We start from the raw sequence: 20511 nt of genomic DNA on the forward strand, positions 1-20511 counted from the left end.
TCACCTCACTTCCTTACATTGTCTACCATTATTACCCCACTTCCCTACATTGTCTACCATTATTACCTCACTTCCCTACATTGTCTACCATTATTACCCCACTTCCCTACATTGTCTACCATTATTACCTCACTTCCCTACATTGTCTACCATTATTACCTCACTTCCCTACATTGTCTACCATTGTCACCTCACTTCCCTACATTGTCACCTCACTTCCCCACATTGTCTACCATTATTACCCCACTTCCCTACATTGTCTACCATTATTACCCCACTTCCCTACATGTTCTACCATTATTACCTCACTTCCCTACATTGTCTTCCATTATTACCTCACTTCCCTACATTGTCTTCCATTATTACCCCACTTCCCTACATTGTCTTCCATTATTAATTAACTTCCCTACATTGTCACCTCACTTCCCTACATTGTCTACCATTATTACCTCACTTCCCTACATTGTCTACCATTATTACCTCACTTCCCTACATTGTCTACCATTATTACCCCACTTCCCTACATTGTCTACCATTATTACCTCACTTCCTTACATTGTCTCCCATTATTACCCCACTTCCCTACATTGTCTACCATTATTACCTCACTTCCCTACATTGTCTACCATTATTACCTCACTTCCCTACATTGCCTACCATTATTACCCCACTTCCCTACATTGTCTACCATTATTACCCCACTTCCCTACATTGTCTACCATTATTACCCCACTTCCCTACATGTTCTACCATTATTACCCCACTTCCCTACATTTTCTACCATTAATAGCTCACTTCCCTACATTGTCTACCATTATTACCCCACGTCCCTACATTGTCTACCATTATTACCCCACTTCCCTACATTGTCTACCATTAATAGCTCACTTCCCTACATTGTCTACCATTATTACCCCACTTCCCTACATTGTCTACCATTATTACCTCACTTCCCTACATTGTCTACAATTTTTACCCCACTTCCCTACATTGTCTACCATTATTACCCCACTTCCCTACATTGTCTACCATTATTACCTCACTTCCCTACATTGTCTACCATTATTACCTCACTTCACTACATTGTCTACCATTATTACCCCACTTCCCTACATTGTCTACCATTATTACCTCACTTCCCTACACTGTCTACCATTATTACCCCACTTCCCTACATTGTCTACCATTATTACCCCACTTCCTTACATTGTCTACCATTATTACCTCACTTCCCTACATTGTCTACCATTATTACTCCACTTCCCTACATTGTCTACCATTATTACCCCACTTCCATACATTGTCCTCCATTATTACCTCACTTCCCTACATTGTCTACCATTATTACTTCACTTCCCTACATTGTCTACCATTATTACCCCACTTCCCTACATTGTCTACCATTGTCACCTCACTTCCCTACATTGTCACCTCACTTCCCTACATTGTCACCTCACTTCCCTACATTGTCTACCATTATTACCCCACTTCCCTACATTGTCTACCATTATTACCTCACTTCCCTACATTGTCTACCATTATTACCCCACTTCCCTACATTGTCTACCATTATTACCTCACTTCCCTACATTGTCTACCATTATTACCTCACTTCCCTACATTGTCTACCATTGTCACCTCACTTCCCTACATTGTCACCTCACTTCCCCACATTGTCTACCATTATTACCCCACTTCCCTACATTGTCTACCATTATTACCCCACTTCCCTACATGTTCTACCATTATTACCTCACTTCCCTACATTGTCTTCCATTATTACCCCACTTCCCTACATTGTCTACCATTATTACCCCACTTCCCTACATTGTCTACCATTATTACCTCACTTCCCTACATTGTCTTCCATTATTACCCCACTTCCCTACATGTTCTACCATTATTACCCCACTTCCCTACATTGTCTACCATTATTACCTCACTTCCCTACATTGTCTTCCATTATTACCCCACTTCCCTACATTTTCTACCATTAATAGCTCACTTCCCTACATTGTCTACCATTATTACCCCACGTCCCTACATTGTCTACCATTATTACCCCACTTCCCTACATTGTCTACCATTAATAGCTCACTTCCCTACATTGTCTACCATTATTACCCCACTTCCCTACATTGTCTACCATTATTACCTCACTTCCCTACATTGTCTACCATTATTACCCCACGTCCTTACATTGTCTACCATTATTACCCCACTTCCCTACATTGTCTAACATTATTACCTCAATTCCCTACATTTTCTACCATTATTACCTCACTTCCCTACACTGTCTACCATTATTACCCCACTTCCCTACATTGTCTACCATTATTACCCCACTTCCTTACATTGTCTACCATTATTACCTCACTTCCCTACATTGTCTACCATTATTACTCCACTTCCCTACATTGTCTACCATTATTACCCCACTTCCATACATTGTCCTCCATTATTACCTCACTTCCCTACATTGTCTACCATTATTACTTCACTTCCCTACATTGTCTACCATTATTACCCCACTTCCCTACATTGTCTACCATTGTCACCTCACTTCCCTACATTGTCACCTCACTTCCCTACATTGTCTACCATTATTACCCCACTTCCCTACATTGTCTACCATTATTACCTCACTTCCCTACATTGTCTACCATTATTACCCCACTTCCCTACATTGTCTACCATTATTACCTCACTTCCCTACATTGTCTACCATTATTACCTCACTTCCCTACATTGTCTACCATTGTCACCTCACTTCCCTACATTGTCACCTCACTTCCCCACATTGTCTACCATTATTACCCCACTTCCCTACATTGTCTACCATTATTACCCCACTTCCCTACATGTTCTACCATTATTACCTCACTTCCCTACATTGTCTTCCATTATTACCCCACTTCCCTACATTGTCTACCATTATTACCCCACTTCCCTACATTGTCTACCATTATTACCTCACTTCCCTACATTGTCTTCCATTATTACCCCACTTCCCTACATGTTCTACCATTATTACCCCACTTCCCTACATTGTCTACCATTATTACCTCACTTCCCTACATTGTCTTCCATTATTACCCCACTTCCCTACATTTTCTACCATTAATAGCTCACTTCCCTACATTGTCTACCATTATTACCCCACGTCCCTACATTGTCTACCATTATTACCCCACTTCCCTACATTGTCTACCATTAATAGCTCACTTCCCTACATTGTCTTGTTCTCCGCCAACATCAAGGCGGTGACCCGATCCTGCAGGTTCATGCTCTACAACATTCGGAGAGTACAACCCTGCCTTACACATTAAGCGGCACAGGTCCTAATCCAGGCACTTGTCATCTCCCGTCTGGATTACTGCAACTCGCTGTTGGCTGGGCTCCCTGCCTGTGCCATTAAACCCCTATAACTCATCCAGAATGCCGCAGCCCGTCTGGTGTTCAACCTTCCCAAGTTCTCTCACGTCACCCCCCTCCTCCGCACACTCCACTGGCTTCCAGTTGAAGCTCGCATCCGTTACAAGACCATGGTGCTTGCCTATGGAGCAGTGAGGGGAACGGCACCTCCGTACCTTCAGGCTCTGATCAGTCCCTACACCCAGGCGAGGGCATTGCGTTCATCCACCTCTGGCCTGCTGGCTCCCCTTCCTCTGCGGAAGCATAGTTCCCGCTCAGCCCAGTCAAAGCTGTTCGCTGCTCTGGCACCCCAATGGTGGAACAAGCTCCCTCACGACGCCAGGACAGCGGAGTCACTCACCACCTTCCGGAGACATTTGAAACCCCACCTCTTTAAGGAACACCTGGGATAGGATAAAGTAATCCTTCTACCCCCCCCCCCCCACAAAAAAAAAAAGTATAATTGTAAAGTGGTTATCCCACTGGCTATAGGGTGAATGCACCAATTTGTAGTCGCTCTGGATAAGAGCGTCTGCTAAATGACGTAAATGTGCCCTTGAGCAAGGCACTTAACCCTAATTGCTCCTGTAAGTCGCTCTGGATAAGAGCGTCTGCTAAATGACTAAAATGTAAAATGTAAAATTATTACCCCACTTCCCTACATTGTCTACCATTATTACCTCACTTCCCTACATTGTCTACCATTATTACTCCACTTCCCTACATTGTCTACCATTATTACCCCACTTCCCTACATTGTCTACCATTATTACCTCACTTCCCTACATTGTCTACCATTATTACCTCACTTCCCTACATTGTCTACCATTAATAGCTCACTTCCCTACATTGTCTACCATTATTACCTCACTTCCCTACATTGTCTACCATTATTACCTCACTTCCCTACATTGTCTACCATTATTACCCCACTTCCCTACATTGTCTACCATTATTACCCCACTTCCCTACATTGTCTACCATTATTACCTCACTTCCCTACATTGTCTACCATTGTCACCTCACTTCCCTACATTGTCACCTCACTTCCCTACATTGTCTACCATTATTACCCCACTTCCCTACATTGTCTACCATTATTACCCCACTTCCCTACATTGTCACCTCACTTCCCTACATTGTCTACCATCATTACCCCACTTCCCTACATTGTCTACCATTATCACCCCACTTCCCTACATTGTCTACCATTGTCACCTCACTTCCCTACATTGTCACCTCACTTCCCTACATTGTCTACCATTATTACCCCACTTCTCTACATTGTCTACCATTATTACCCCACTTCCCTATATTGTCTACCATTATTACCTCACTTCCCTACATTGTCTACCATTATTACCTCACTTCCCTACATTGTCTACCATTATTACCCCACTTCTCTACATTGTCTACCATTATTACCTCACTTCCCTACATTGTCAACCATTATTACCTCACTTCCCTACATTGTCTTCCATTATGTTCTCTTTCTACGTTCCCTTTTTTTCCCTACATTATTTCATTAATTATTAATGTTGTAACCTAGGTAAAATGCACTTTAAATCATGTATGACTTGACTATAACCACAGGGAAGCCATCACCGACCCTCCGACCGGGACAAAACTCTATAAGGACAGTTGGGACTTTGATTTGTACGTGGATGAACTGAACAGGTCCATCACCGCTGAGATATTTAGACATAAAAGCTGGATCCAATTTTATTACACCTGGGCAGGGTTTAAAAACTACAATCTGGTTGTTCGGGTAAATATTGTAGTCCATATAAAAGTCCTCACAGCTCTTAGTGCTCTACTGCACATCTACAAGCTGACTCCTGGGGTGGATTCATTAGTCGCTGACCGTTGCAAAATGGTTGGTCTGTTGAAAAACTTGTTTTTATTGCAACAGAAACCGATTACAGTTTACTCTAGGAACCAAACGGAAGCCTGAATTTATCCAATAGAAACTCTCATTTTCGTTGCAAAATGTTTTCCGTTTGGAGTAAACGGTTTAGACCAAACTTTTTGTACCAGTCTGCCTGCGACTTATGAATACACTCCTGGTTACTCCTGACTCGCATTCGGTAGGCAGTAAAAACATGTAACGAAAATTATCATTATTATTGGACAATCTATTAATAGACTATCTCCATTTTATAACGTTTCTTGGTTTTGTACCGACTGAACGCGACCCATTCCACTCACTTCCTCTCTCTCTGTAGATCTTTGGAATGTTTAAAACACTTAGGGACGCTCTCACGGACACAGATTAAGCTTATTCCTGGATAAATAAATAAAAAGCTAAATGGAGAATCTCTATCTGAAATCATTTTTGTTCCAGGACTAGGTTTCATCTGTGTCCAGGAAACTGCCCCTTGGAGCATCTTATTTTGTCAGCTTGGACTATGACCTCTGGTTCCATTGCGCCAGGCAAGCTCAATCAATTTGAAAAATTTAAATACATTTTTAACCCAAATCTGGTGGGTTCGAGAGTTGAAATTAGAAGGATATTTTACAATTATTCTCATGCTTATGCTACTTTCTTTTTAGATTCTGGTTATTCTTTAGATTCTGGTTATTCTTTAGATTCTGGTTATTCTTTAGATTCTGATCATTCTTTAGATTCTGGTCATTCTTTAGATTCTGGTAATTCTTTAGATTCTGATCATTCTTTAGATTCTGGTTATTGATTCTGGTTATTCTGGTTATTTATATTCTAGTTATCTGGTGTTTATCATAACTGCAGGTTAGTGAATAATGCAAATTGTTTGAATTCCAACAAAACATAGCTTAACTGTTGTTTTTATTATGTATTTAAGGTCATTGAGACAGATGAGGACTTCAATCCGATAGACAATGGCTACAACTATCTGGTGGACTTCATGGATCTCTCCTTCCCTACTCAGAGGCCCGCCAGAGAGCACCCTTATGAGGAGGTGAGCATGGCTTCATTACCTGCTCACCTATATACTATTAAGTACACTGCACTCCACTTATGAGAAGGATCAATACAAACATTGTGGGGGAAAAACATAGCATGTTACAACTCTGTAATAAGGGCGGCAGGTAGCCTAGCGGGTAAAGAGCGCTGGGCCAGTAACCGAAAGGTCGCTGGTTCGAATCCCCGCGCTGACTATGTTCCCTTGAGAAAGGCACTTAACCCTAATTGCTCCTGTACGTCGCTCTGGATAAGAGAGTCGGATAAATGAGTAAAATGTCAATAAGAATAACATTTCCTGGACTCATGTCATTCTCATAAGAGGTGAATGCTGTATGAGACACAGAGATGGCAGGCTACTATGCAAAACTTCAGGGGTTTGATGTTATTGTTGGCAGATGCAAAGCTGTTTTCAGTTGAAGATCATTGTTGCTGGCTCAGTTCTCACTAATGCCTTAAATGCAGGGCTTGATAAGTACAGTGCCTTCAGAAAGTATTCACACCCCTTGATTTTTTCCTCATTATGTTGTGTTACAACGTGGGATTAAAATTACTTTTATCAACGATCGACACAATTTATTTTATTTTTTATTAATGGAAAATAAAACGCTAATATACAGTATATAATATATAATAATATAATATAGCAATAACCAGCAAAGCATCCCCAAACCATCACACTACCACCACCATGAGGTTCTTGCTGTGGAATGCAGTGTTTGGTATTCGCCAGGCATAATGGACCCATGTTGTCCAAAAAGTTATACTTTTGACTCAACTGTCCATAGAACATGCTTCCAGGAGTCTTGATGATCATCCAGGTTCTTCCAGGTGCTTTTTGGCAAACTTGAGTCAACCTTTTGGACGACATGGGTCCCATTATGCCTGGCGAAAACCAAACACTGCATTCCACAGTAAGAACCTCATGGTGGTGGTAGTGTGATGGTTTGGGGATGCTTTGCTGCCTCAGGACCGACTTGCCTTAATAGAAGGAACCATGAATTCTGCTCTGTATCAGAGAATTCTACATGAGAATGTCAAGCCATCCGTCTGTGAGCTGAAGCTGAAGCACAGCTGGGTCATGCAGCAAGACAATGATTCAAAACACACAATCAAGTCTACATGAAAATGGCTAAAAAGATGTTGTGGCAGGACTTGACACGAGCAGTTCATGCTTGAAAACCCACAAATATCGCTGCGTTAAAGCAGTTCTGCATGCAAGAGTGGGCCAAAATTCCTCCACAGCGATGTGAGAGACTGATCAACAACTACAGGAAGCATTTGGTTGCAGTCATTGCAGCTAAAGGTGGCACAACCAGTTATTGAGTGTAAGGGGGCAATTACTTTTTCACACAGGGAAATTGGGTGTTGCATAACTTTGTTGATTAAATAAATAAAATAAGTATCAATTTTTTTTGTTATTTGTAAACTCAGTGTCACACCCTGGTTCTGGGGACTCTATATGTTGAGCCAGGGTGTGTAGTTTCTATGTGTTTATTTTCTGTGTGGTAGTTCTAGTGTTGTATTTCTATGTTGGCCAGAGTGGCTCCCAATCAGAGGCAACGAGTGTCAGCTGTTGCGGGTTGTCTCTGATTGGGAGCCATATTTAAACTGTCGGTTTTCCCATTGTGTTTGTGGGATCTTGTTCCGTTTTGGTTTGTTGCCGTGTCGGTTGTGTTATACCGAGGACGTCACGTTTTCGTTTTGTTGTTTTGTTCGTGCATTCATTAAATAAATAAATAAATATGTTTGCAACTAACGCTGCGCATTGGTATACTCCGTACGACGAGCGTGACAGAAGATCCCAACAGAACTGGACCAAGCAGCGGGTCCAGGAGCCATCGCCAGGGAAATCCCTAGCGGATATCCAGCGCCTCCTCGACTGGGTCAAGCCGGGTGAGGAAGAGAGGGGCTTGACGTGGAAGCAGAAGGGCGAAAGGCTGGCGAGAAGTATGGAGACCTGGTCCACGGGTAGGAGTGAAGCCCATAAAATTTTTAGGGGGGGGCTAACGCCGTGGACGACGTGGCAGCAGGAGACCGCGACAGAGCGGCCCAGCGGGTTGGCAGAGGAGGCCGCCAGGTTACGGGGGCCACTGGTCAAAGAGAGGAAGGAAGGTGTAGAGGCACGGCGAGAGGTACTGGGGTGTGTTACCAGTCCGGTCCGGCCCGTTCCAGATCCCTGCGTAGGGCCAGTGGTGTGTGTCCCCAGTACGGTCCGGCCTGTTCCTGCTCCCCGCACCAGGCCGATGGTGCGCGTCGCCAGCCCGGCCCGTCCTGTTCCTGCTCCCCGCACCAGGCAAATGGTGCGCGTCGCCAGCCCGGTCCGGCCTGTTCCTGCTCCCCGCACCAAGCCTACGGTGCGCGTCGCCAGCTTGGCCCGGCCTGTTCCTGCCACTCGCACCAAGCCTACGGTGCGCGTCGCCAGCCCCGGCCCGGCCTGTTCCTGCCACTCGCACCAAGCCTACGGTGCGCGTCGCCGGCCCGACCCGGCCTGTTCCTGCCACTCGCACCAAGCCTACGGTGTGCGTCGCCAGCCCGGCCCGGCCTGTTCCTGCCACTCGCACCAAGCCTACGGTGCGCGTCGCCAGCCCGGCCCGGCCTGTTCCTGCCACTCGCACCAAGCCTACGGTGCGCGTCGCCAGCCCGGCCCGGCCTGTTCCTGCCACTCGCACCAAGCCAGGGGTGCTAGTCGTCAGCCTGGTAAGGCCCGTTCCTGCTCCACGCACCAAGCCAGGGGTGCGTATCGTCAGCCCGGTCCGGCCCGTTGCTGCTCCACGCACCAAGCCAGGGGTGCGCATCGTCAGCCCGGTCCGGTCCGTTCCTGCTCCACGCACCAAGCCAGGGGTGCGTATCGTCAGCCCGGTCCGGCCCGTTGCTGCTCCACGCACCAAGCCAGGGGTGCGCATCGTCAGCCCGGTCCGGTCTGTTCCTGCTCCACGCACCAAGCCAGGGGTGCGCGTCGTCAGTCCGGCACATCCCGTGCCTGAGTCACCGGTGCCTGAACAGGTACCGGTCAGCTGCTCCACAACGGAGCTTAAGCAATCCGCTCCTTCGATGTCCAGTCCAGCTCCAGCCAGCGGGGCCAGACCGGACCAGGGGCGCTACGGGGGGATTATTGAAGGGTGGTGGTCTAGCCCGGGGCCGGAACCGCCTCCGAGGAGGAATGCCCACCCAGCCCTCCCCTGTTTGGGTTTTGTTGAGGCGCGGTCGCAGTCCGCGCCTTTGGGGGTGGGTACTGTCACACCCTGGTTCTGGGGACTCTATATGTTGAGCCAGGGTGTGTAGTTTCTATGTGTTTATTTTCTGTGTGGTAGTTCTAGTGTTGTATTTCTATGTTGGCCAGAGTGGCTCCCAATCAGAGGCAACGAGTGTCAGCTGTTGCGGGTTGTCTCTGATTGGGAGCCATATTTAAACTGTCGGTTTTCCCATTGTGTTTGTGGGATCTTGTTCCGTTTTGGTTTGTTGCCGTGTCGGTTGTGTTATACCGAGGACGTCACGTTTTCGTTTTGTTGTTTTGTTCTTGCATTCATTAAATAAATAAATATGTTTGCAACTAACGCTGCGCATTGGTCTACTCCGTACGACGAGCGTGACACTCAGGTTCCCTTTATCTAATATTAGCTTTTGGTTGAAGATCTGATAACATTCAGTATTAAAAAATATGCAAAAATAGAGAACATCAGAAAGGGGGCAAATACTTTTTCACGGCTCTGTATATGGGTAAGTCTCTAAGAGCTTTGCAAACCTGGATTGCACAATATTTGCCCATTATTATTTTTTAATTCGTTAAGCTCTGTCAAATTGGTTGTTGACAGCCAATTTCCATGTCATGCCATAGATTTTCAAGCTGATTTAAGTTAAAAGGGTAACCAGGCCAATCAGGAACATTCAATGTCGTCTTGGTAAGCAACTCCAGTGTATATTTGGCCTCTTGTTTTCGGTTATTGTCCTGCTGAAAGGTGAATTTGTCTCCCAGTGTCTGTTGGAAAGCAGACTGAATCAGGTTTTCCTCTAGGATTTTGCCATTGCTTAGCTATAATCCATTTATTTTTTATCCTCCCAGTCCTTGACAATGACAAGCATACCCATAACATGATATAGCCACCACCATGCTTGAAAATATGAAGAGTGGTACTCAGTGATGTGTTGTGTTTTCCCCAAACATTACGCTTTGTACTCAGGACAAAAATTTAATTTCTTTGCCACATTTCTTGCAGTATTACTTTAGTACCTTGTTGAATTTTGTATTCTCTACAGGCTTCCTTATTTTCACTCTGTCATTTAGGTTAGTATTGTGGAGTAACTACAATGTTGTTGTTCCGTCCTCAGTTTTCTCCGATAACAGCCATTCAACTCTGTAACTGTTTTAAAATCACCATTGGCCTCATGGTGAAATCCCTGAGTGGTTTCCTTCCACTCCGGCAACTGATTTAGGAAGGGTGCCTATATCTTTGTAATGACTGGGTGTATTGATACACCATCCAAAGTGTAATTAATAACTGCACCATGCTCAAAGGGATATTCAATGTCAGCTTTTTATTTATTTTACCCATCTAGCAATACGTGCCCTTCCCCTGGTCTTTGTTGTGGAATCTGAGCTTGAAGTTCACTGCTCGACTAGAATAGCATGAGATGAGCTATTAAACTGCAAATGTTTATCTCGGCCTCATGTCAAAATGTGTAGAATAGCATTATAAAACTGCACATTTTTCTCTCTGCCCCATTGCAAAATGTGTTGAAATGTAAGAAGTTAGCTATTTTCCCCAAAATATATTTTCCTAAAACGGGAGGCGGGGCCTGGAGGTAGGTGTCCCGGGACCGCAAATGTAGCAGTCCGGGCCTTCTTAAATGCCAACATGCCTTTAAAGGAACCCCCATTTATCTCCAAGTGGATAACTAGTTTGTTTTCCATTTCATGTAACTTGATTGGACTGAGAGATAGACAGTGTATTACTTTCTCTTCTGTAAAGATCAAGAACAGGATCGGAGTCATCAGGCACGTGGTGAAGAATGGCCTTCTTTGGGACGACCTGTACATCGGCTTTCAGAACCGTCTGAGCAGAGAGCCAGACGTCTACCACCACCGGTAAGCCCTCGTCTCCTCACCTTGCCTCCTTTCCTTCCTTCCTTCCTCCCTTACCAGACCCAGGCGTCTACCACCACCAGTAAGCCCTCGTGTACCGTTATGAACTCTATTGTGATGAGCAACGATTCTCAACTGTTGGGTTTTATACCTGTCTTGGTTATTTGTCCAGGTTCTGGAACCACTTCCAGACAGAGTTGCCAGTCGCTGGGCCGGATTGGGACTTGTTCCTGCAGCAGGTGCCATCATACCAGAGGTCTGCTGAACCCCAGGGAATCCAAACAGAAAGTGGCTCTGCTTGTACATTGTCTTAGAAAAAGCAGGCTATACTGTCTCATGAGAACCAAGCTTTGTGCCTGTATCCATTAATGAATAAGAAGGGCTGCTCTCCCTGTCACTGTAGGCACCACCAACCTCCCTGTTCTACTGAAACAGGGAAAAAGGGACGTGGCTGATGATATTTAATTTCTGAATTGGTTAAAATAATTGGTTCATTTAGGGTTCATTTTCTAATTCTTTTTTAAAAATGTAATGGTGAAAGCAATTAGCATAGCATCTACTGTTACTTGGTAGGTCTGCATGACTAGTATGAAAAAGTACCAAAATGTATGCACTCACTACTGTATGTCTCTCTGGATAAGAGCGTCTGCTAAATGACTAATATGTGAAATGTAAATGTACTATGAATAAACCTTATTAAATTATTATTGATTATGTGATTTTGGATGTGTGCTGACAATGCATTTGTTATTCATCCAACGCCTATTAATTGAACATCATTTAGTTTTTTAGTTTTGTATTAATAAATAAAAACAGGTTAGGGTTAAGGATTTGGTTAATGTTAGGGTTAGGGTTAAGATAAAGCCACTTTTAGATTTTGGCTGGTTGGGCTGTGAATGGTCCCGTGTAGCTCAGTTGGTAGAGCATGGCGTTTGCAACGCCAGGGTTGTGGGTTTGATTCCCACGGGGGGCCAGTATGAAAATGTATGCACTCACAAACTGTAAGTCGCTCTGGATAAGAGCGTCTGCTAAAATGTAAATGAATGGGATGCTGGTCAGAGAAGTTAGTCTACTGTATTAGGCTGCTGTACACTGTGGTTTAACAAGAATTTGTCAACTTAAAATGTTATGAACTGTTACGTGTGATTCTAATGATTTGAATGTACCTGTGTGCTTTTAATGTACCTGTGTGATTTGAGACAAAAATCTCAAATTTGGACTCATCAGACCAAAGGACAGATTTCCACTGGTCTAACATCCATTGCTCGTGTTTCTTGGCCCAAGCAAGTTTCTTCTTATTATTGGTGTCCTTTAGTAGTGGTTTATTTGCAGCAATCCGACCATGAAGGCCTGATTCACGCAGTCTCCTCTGAACAGTTGATGTTGAGATGTGTCTGTTACTTGAACTCTGTAAAGCATTTATTTGTGCTGCAATCTGAGGTGCAGTTAATTACCGATTTCTGAGGCTGGTAACTATAATGAACTTATCCTCTGCAGCAGAGGTAACTCTGGGTCTTCCTTCCCTGTGGCGGTCCTCATGAGAGCCAGTTTCATCATAGCGCTTGATGGTTTTTGCGACTGCTCTTGAAGAAACTTTCAAAGTTTTTATAATGTTCCGTATTGACTGACCTTCATGTCTTAAAGTAATGATGGATTGTTGTTTCTCTTTGCTTATTTGAGCTGTTCTTGCCATAATATGGACTTGGTATTTTACCAAATAGGGCTATCTTCTGTATACCACCCCTACCTTGTCACAACACAACTGATTGGCTCAAACGCATTAAGAAGGAAAGAAATTCCACAAATTAACTTTTAACAAGGCACACCTGTTAATTGAAATGCATTCCAGATGACTGCCTCGTGAAGCTGGTTGAGAGAATGCCAAGAGTGTGCAAAGATGTCATCAAGGCAAAGGGTGGCTACTTTGAAGAATAGGGGTGGTGAAGAGATGATGAGGTGCAGGTGCGCTGGAGGTGATTAGGGTGCGTTGGATTTCCATTCCGGTGTTGCCGAGGTGGTGCGCTCAGACCGGTGGCTCAGTAGACCGGCGAATCAGAGCGCCGGAGGGGAGCAACGGGAGGAGACGTGACAGTTTGGTATACCTCCACTGGTGTGCCATCCAGCCCTGGACTTAAAGGCTTTAATTGCATCAAGAAGTTCTTCCCCTGTAAGTTAGCCTTCACATGAGTCTTTCTGTACAGCTGTTAATTTTCCATTATTAATAGAAAAAATCCATACAATTAGCTTCGGTTAGCGGAGATGGAGGAGACTGAAATGAAAACATATGCTTAAAGTACTTTACTTCCTCTTTCAAAATATTGTTTGGTGAATCAAGTTTCAGTAAATTATTTTTGGTAGCATTTCTCTGTTGAAGAATAAAAAGGTATTTGCAGCATTTTCCCCCATATTCCATCCAGTTCACTTCATTTTTATAATATATTACGCTTGATCTTTCTTGAATAAGTTCCTCCATTTCTTTTTGTTTTTCCTCTAACTTATTCTGAGCCTCTATGGTACCCATAGTTACTGTCTGGCTGAAGAGTGATAAGAAGTTCACAGAACTGACTCAATAGGAGAAGTTCAGACAACCACAGCATAAGATGCTTGCCTTGCTGAAGTCACACACACAGACACACATGCACACACACACACACTCCAGTAGATTCACACAGGACTGCCGAATTATCTCGTTCCCACACATGAATAAGGGAGGTTTAGCTAACCACAATACCACACAATACACACGCTGCTTGCACCTGCCCACCCGACTAGAATCACTACACTCGACGGGTCTGACCTAGAGTATGTGGACAACTACAAATATCTAGGTGTCTGGTTAGACTGTAAACTCTCCTTCCAGACTCACATTAAGAATCTCCAATCCAAAGTTAAATCTAGAATCGGTTTCCTATTTCGCAACAAAGCCTCCTTCACTCATGCTGCCAAACATGCCCTCGTAAAACTGACTATCCTACCGATCCTTGACTTCGGCGATGTCATTTACAAAATAGCCTCCAACACTCTACTCAGCAAATTGGATGTAGTCTATCACAGTGCCATCTGTTTTGTCTCCAAAGCCCCATATAATACCCACCACTGTGACCTGTACGCTCTTGTTGGCTGGTCCTCACTACATATTCGTCACCAAACCCACTGGCTCCAGGCCATCTATAAATCACTGCTAGGCAAATCCCCGCCTTATCTTAGCTCATTGGTCACCATAGCAACACCCACCCGTAGTCTGCGCTCCAGCGGGTATATCTCACTGGTCATCCCCAAAGCCAACACCTCCTTTGGCCGCAATTCCTTCCAGTTCTCTGCTGCCAATGACTGGAACAAATTGCAAAAATCTCTGAAGCTGGAGACACTTATCTCCCTCACTAACTTTAAGCATCAGTTGTCAGAGCACCTTACCGATCACTGCACCTGTACACAGCCCATCTGAAATTAGCCCGCCCAACTACCTCATCCCTATATTGTTATTTATTTTGCTCATTTGTACCCCAGTATCTCTATTTGCACATCATCTCTTGCACATCTATCATTCCAGTGTTAATACTAATTGTAATTATTTTGCACTATAGCCTATTTTATTGCCTTACCTCCATAACTTGCTAAATTTGCACACACTGTATATATATGTATTTCTGTTGTATTTTTTGACTTTGTTTTGTTTTACCCCATATGTAACTCTGTGTTGTTGTTTTTATCGCACTGCTTTGCTTTATCTTGGCCAGGTCGCAGTTGTAAATGAGAACTTGTTCTCAACTGGTTTACCTGGTTAAATAAAGGTGAAATAAATTTTAAAAAATAAACACTTCTTCCTTGCCTTACAGGATCCTAGAGATACCATAACACTCTAGCTATCTCTCTAGATAAGTCTCTCCATGTATCTTCCTATGTCTCTCTCTCCTCCCTTCTCCATGTATCTTCCCTCATCTCTCTTATGAGTTGGATGCAACAATCACCAAGGCTTTCCCACTGGCCACAGACGTCAGTTCAACGTCTAGATTAAAATTTGTTTGAGTTGTCAACTAGCGTGAATTCAACGAGAAATCAACAACAAATGTTACCATGTCATTGGATTTAGGTTAAAAGTTGGGTGAAAAAAAGACGTAATGCCCTTATGTTGATGACAAATCCAATCAGTTTCCCACGTTGATTCAACATCATCACATTGATTTTGGGGGGTTGAAATGACGTGGAAACAACATTGATTCAATCAGTTTCTGCCCAGTAGGTTTATTACAGTACTACATGGCACTGACTCACTAGTACACGACATTTCACACCGACTTCCTTCCTCATCACCATCCAGCAGTAAAATATGCAAAGACGTGTCAGTTCGTGTGCAACAAGCTGCTTTACTGCAAAAGGAGATGTAATGTGAGACAATTGTATCCTGTCTTGGTTCAATCATCTGAACGTGAAGCATGGCACAGCTACTGCTGCTGGGATCGCTGTGGGTTGTGGTTTTCCTGGGCTCATCTGTCCCTAATATCGAGTCCTCGGAGTACAACCCATTTCCTGGCATCACCGACGAGAAGTTCATCGACGACTGTGTGAGGATACACAACGACAACCGGTCCTCTGTGAATCCACCAGCCAGCAATATGCTCTACATGGTAAGCAGAGGCAATGAGAGCATGCAACACTGGATTCTCACCTTAAAAACTCAGCAATACCATAATATAGCCAAGACTGGTTCCATGTAAATAATTCAGAATTGTCATGTTTTTGCAGTTGGAAAAGAAGTGACAATTGAGAATATGCAATACATGAATAGTGCTTCAATGCTTCCCAGAGCAACAACAATGCTTATAAACATTGCCTTGTGAGCAGGCTATAGTTGAATAAGACAGGGTTCTACACTGTCCTTTTTTACAAGGAGCACGTGGGCGCCTAAGTTGAAAAATGTAGGCGCACACAAAGAAATGTAAGACCACAATGAAACATTTGAGGTAAGGTAATAAAGCTAGAATCCTTAACTTTATCGAGGCGCACTGGTGCTCCTAAATTAAAATTCCAGGTCGCACAGCAAGAATATGTAGGCGCATAGGCAATTAAAATGGTCGTACTGTAGAGCCCTGTAAGATGATGTTAGAATGAAAGTAGGACAGGCCACTCAGATCCATAGAGGCGTGTAATCAGTTTCACATCATAGATACTGTCATTTTTTAGACACCCACTAATTTGGTTGTAATTTGTTTTCTCAAGACGTGGGATGAGGGCTTGGCCATCACTGCAAGGGCCTGGGCGAGACACTGTGATTTCCAGCACAATATCTACCTGAAAGAGGTCAGACGGGTCCACCCTGTCTTCTCCTCCGTGGGAGAGAACATCTGGGCAGGATACCCGCCCTCCACGTTCTCTGTCATGAGAGCCATGGATTTATGGGTCAAAGAAGTGAAATATTACTCATACCAAAGCAATGAGTGTACACCAGGAAGAATGTGTGGCCACTACACACAGGTACGTGTCCTCTACTGTAAAACTATCAAAACCACAAAATGCAATTTGAGCGTTGGACCAGTAACCAAAAGGTTGCTAGTTCAAATCCCCGAGCCAACTAGGTGAAAAATCTATCGATCTGTCCTTGAGCAAGACACTTACAGTGGGGAAAAAAAGTATTTAATCAGCCACCAATTGTGCAAGTTCTCCCACTTAAAAAGATGAGAGAGGCCTGTAATTTTCATCATAGGTACACGTCAACTATGACAGACAAAATGAGAAAAGAAAATCCAGAAAATCACATTGTAGGATTTTTAATGAATTCAATAACAAAAGTTTCTCAATACTTTGTTATATACCCTTTGTTGGCAATGACACAGGTCAAACGTTTTCTGTAAGTCTTCACAAGGTTTTCACACACTGTTGCTGGTATTTTGGCCCATTCCTCCATGCAGATCTCCTCTAGAGCAGTGATGTTTTGGGGCTGTCGCTGGGCAACACGGACTTTAATCTCCTTCCAAAGATTTTCTATGGGGTTGAGATCTGGAGACTGGCTAGGCCACTCCAGGACGTTGAAATGCTTCTTACGAAGCCACTCCTTCGTTGCCCGGGCGGTGTGTTTGGGATCATTGTCATGCTGAAAGACCCAGCCACGTTTCATCTTCAATGCCCTTGCTGATGGAAGGAGGTTTTCACTCAAAATCTCACGATACATGGCCCCATTCATTCTTTCCTTTACACGGATCAGTCGTTCTGGTCCCTTTGCAGAAAAACAGCCCCAAAGCATGATGTTTCCACCCCCATGCTTCACAGTAGGTATGGTGTTCTTTGGATGCAACTCAGCATTCTTTGTCCTCCAAACACGACGAGTTGAGTTTTTACCAAAAAGTTCTATTTTGGTTTCATCTGACCATATGACATTCTCCCAATCCTCTTCTGGATCATCCAAATGCACTCTAGCAAACTTCAGACGGGCCTGGACATGTACTGGCTTAAGCAGGGGGACACGTCTGGCACTGCAGGATTTGAGTTCCTGGCGGCGTAGTGTGTTACTGATGGTAGGCTTTGTTACTTTGGTCCCAGCTCTCTGCAGGTCATTCACTAGGTCCCCCCGTGTGGTTCTGGGATTTTTGCTCACTGTTCTTGTGATCATTTTGACCCCACGGGGTGAGATCTTGCGTGGAGCCCCAGATCGAGGGAGATTATCAGTGGTCTTGTATGTATTCCATGTCCTAATAATTGCTCCCACAGTTGATTTCTTCAAACCAAGCTGCTTACCTATTACAGATTCAGTCTTCCCAGCCTGGTGCAGGTCTACAATTTTGTTTCTGGTGTCCTTTGACAGCTCTTTGGTCTTGGCCATAGTGGAGTTTGAAGTGTGACTGTTTGAGGTTGTGGACAGGTGTCTTTTATACTGATAAGTTCAAACAGGTGCCATTAATACAGATAACGAGTGGAGGACAGAGGAGCCTCTTAAAGAAGAAGTTACAGGTCTGTGAGAGCCAGAAATCTTGCTTGTTTGTAGGTGACCAAATACTTATTTTCCACCATAATTTGCAATTATATTCATTAAAAATCCTACAATGTGATTTTCTGGAGAAAATAAATCTCAATTTGTCGGTCATAGTTGACGTGTACCTATGATGAAAATTACAGACCTCTCTCATCTTTTTAAGTGGGAGAACTTGCACAATTGGTGGCTGACTAAATACTTTTTCCCCCCACTGTAACCCTAATTGGGGCGGCAGGTAGCTTAGTGGGTAAGAGCGTTGTGCCAGTAACCGAAAGGTCGCTGGTTCTAATCCCCGAGCCGACTAGGTGAAAAATCTGTCGATGTGCCCTTGAGCAAGGCACTTAACCCTAATTGCTTCTGTAAGTCGCTCTGGATAAGAGCGTCTGCTAAATGACTAAAATGTAAATGTAATTGCCCCAGGGTCACCGTCAATAATGGCTGATCCCTGGCCATGACCCCACTCTCCAAGGGTTTCGCAGGGAGAGTGGGATATGCAAAAAATACATTTACATTTCACACCACACAGGTTGCACAATTGTACATGTGTGAAACAGGACAAATATAAGACCCCCTATTTGACCTATTGTAAAAACAGTGCCGACTGCATGCTTGCTTGCATTCCCAGATTGTATGGGCGACGAGCTACAAGGTTGGTTGTGCCGTCCAAATATGCCCGAATGGCGTCGACAGGACTTTGTTTTCTAATAAAGAGGGAGACATTTTTGCTTGTAACTATGCCGAAGCGTAAGTCAGACTGAAAACACAGATATACATTCCACCCAAAAACTATCTTTGGGTATTTGTTTCATTAGTCCATTGTATATATAGTCCCAAAATATTTTGCATGTCAGCAAATTAAAGATATAACTTTCAAAATACAGAAATACAGCCAGTATGACACATTTGCATCATATGATTTTGCCTTTGCATCACAATGATGCAAAATGAATCATTTCTGGAAAGCTTGAGGATCTTTGAAAGGTTATTGCAATTATGCAACCCTGCACATATTGCACAAAGTCTAAGATGCTCTGATTATAGAAATATGGACAAATCTTGGACAAATTAAAAGGATGAGCATTGCTTTCTCCAGGGGAAACGTGGTTGGGATTTTACCATACCAGAATGGGATGGAAGAATGCAGCTCTTGTGAGGGTGCAAACAACCAATGCCAGGCCAAGCTCTGCCGTAAGTCTCAGTCAGTTACCATTTCCCACACCCAATATACTAATAAGATGCAGGACAAACGTGTGTGATGGTCTGAATGTGAAGTTAAACATATTCCTTCACAACACCACCAATACTCTTTCCCTTGTACATGCTACATGTTCAACAACGCCCAATACTATTTTCCATTCATGACATAACAAAGCTGCCATATTGTCTTCTCTCTTTACAGACAATCCAAAACGAGACGAACAGAAAAGTATGTTTTCAATACGCAACCCTTCATTTCAATTATCTTCCTAAGCCACAATGGCAGCATGTGTTCTTTGTGACCTACAGTAGCCTTTTCTTTTCTCACCTGTGTACAGGTTACAGATGGACTCCTGACTGGGACCCCACCCTGGCCACCTGTGGCCCCCACCCTGGCCACCTGGGACCCCACCCTGGCCACCTGGGTCCCCACCCTGGCCACCTGGGACCCCACCCTGGCCACCTGTGGCCCCTCCTGCATGGCCATATTGGCCATCCGACCCCTGGCCCTCCTCCTCACCCTTGTCGCCGTATTTGGAGTACACAGATTGTACCCAAGCTTATTTTTTTACGAATAGCTCAGCTGTTTAGATGATTGATTGTCCTGCATTGACGTTGTCATTGATGGCATTCCTTTCTCAATGTGGTCCTGTCTTTTTAAAATTGCCGCAGAGCCTCAAACCAAATTCCCATTGTGGTACAATAACGTGAACTACTACTAATACTAAAATGTATATGCTGCTTTTGCTGCTTCCATTAATGTCTTAAAGGGAAAGTTTACACCAAAATGTAACCAAATCTTTATTTTCTGACCTCAAGGAGTTACGCAGCAGTCTTTAATACAAACTCTACGGCCCTCTGAAGTAAACAATGCATTAAATAAGAGCATGAAAAATAGGTCTTAAATAGCTC

General features: G+C 43.9%; 2 protein-coding genes across 2 annotated transcripts in view; both read left to right on the top strand.

The window, feature by feature from the left end:
- The window catches only part of cmah (cytidine monophospho-N-acetylneuraminic acid hydroxylase), a gene marked incomplete at its 5' end in the record, with an annotated part of 38249 nt that extends 26179 nt beyond the window's left edge, over positions 1–12070 (top strand). The window contains 4 exons of the mRNA XM_084174599.1: positions 5008–5182; positions 6237–6353; positions 11326–11441; positions 11611–12070. Coding sequence (XP_084030725.1) covers positions 5008–5182; positions 6237–6353; positions 11326–11441; positions 11611–11752 — 550 coding nt within the window. The 3' untranslated portion in view covers positions 11753–12070. The remainder of the gene's footprint in view (positions 1–5007; positions 5183–6236; positions 6354–11325; positions 11442–11610) is intronic.
- A 3663-nt stretch (positions 12071–15733) lies between these two features.
- Positions 15734–20194, top strand: LOC311140111 (GLIPR1-like protein 1; the record flags this gene model as incomplete). The annotated part of the gene is made up of 6 exons (XM_084175048.1): positions 15734–16063; positions 16656–16910; positions 19028–19146; positions 19496–19590; positions 19802–19828; positions 19938–20194. Exons 1-6 carry the CDS (start codon positions 15872–15874, stop codon positions 20192–20194), a joined length of 945 nt encoding a protein of 314 aa, XP_084031174.1. The 5' UTR covers positions 15734–15871.
- Positions 20195–20511: the final 317 nt, after the last annotated feature.

This window comes from Coregonus lavaretus, assembly GCF_964263955.1.
Source record: "Coregonus lavaretus genome assembly, chromosome: 13".
Taxonomy (NCBI): domain Eukaryota; kingdom Metazoa; phylum Chordata; class Actinopteri; order Salmoniformes; family Salmonidae; genus Coregonus; species Coregonus lavaretus.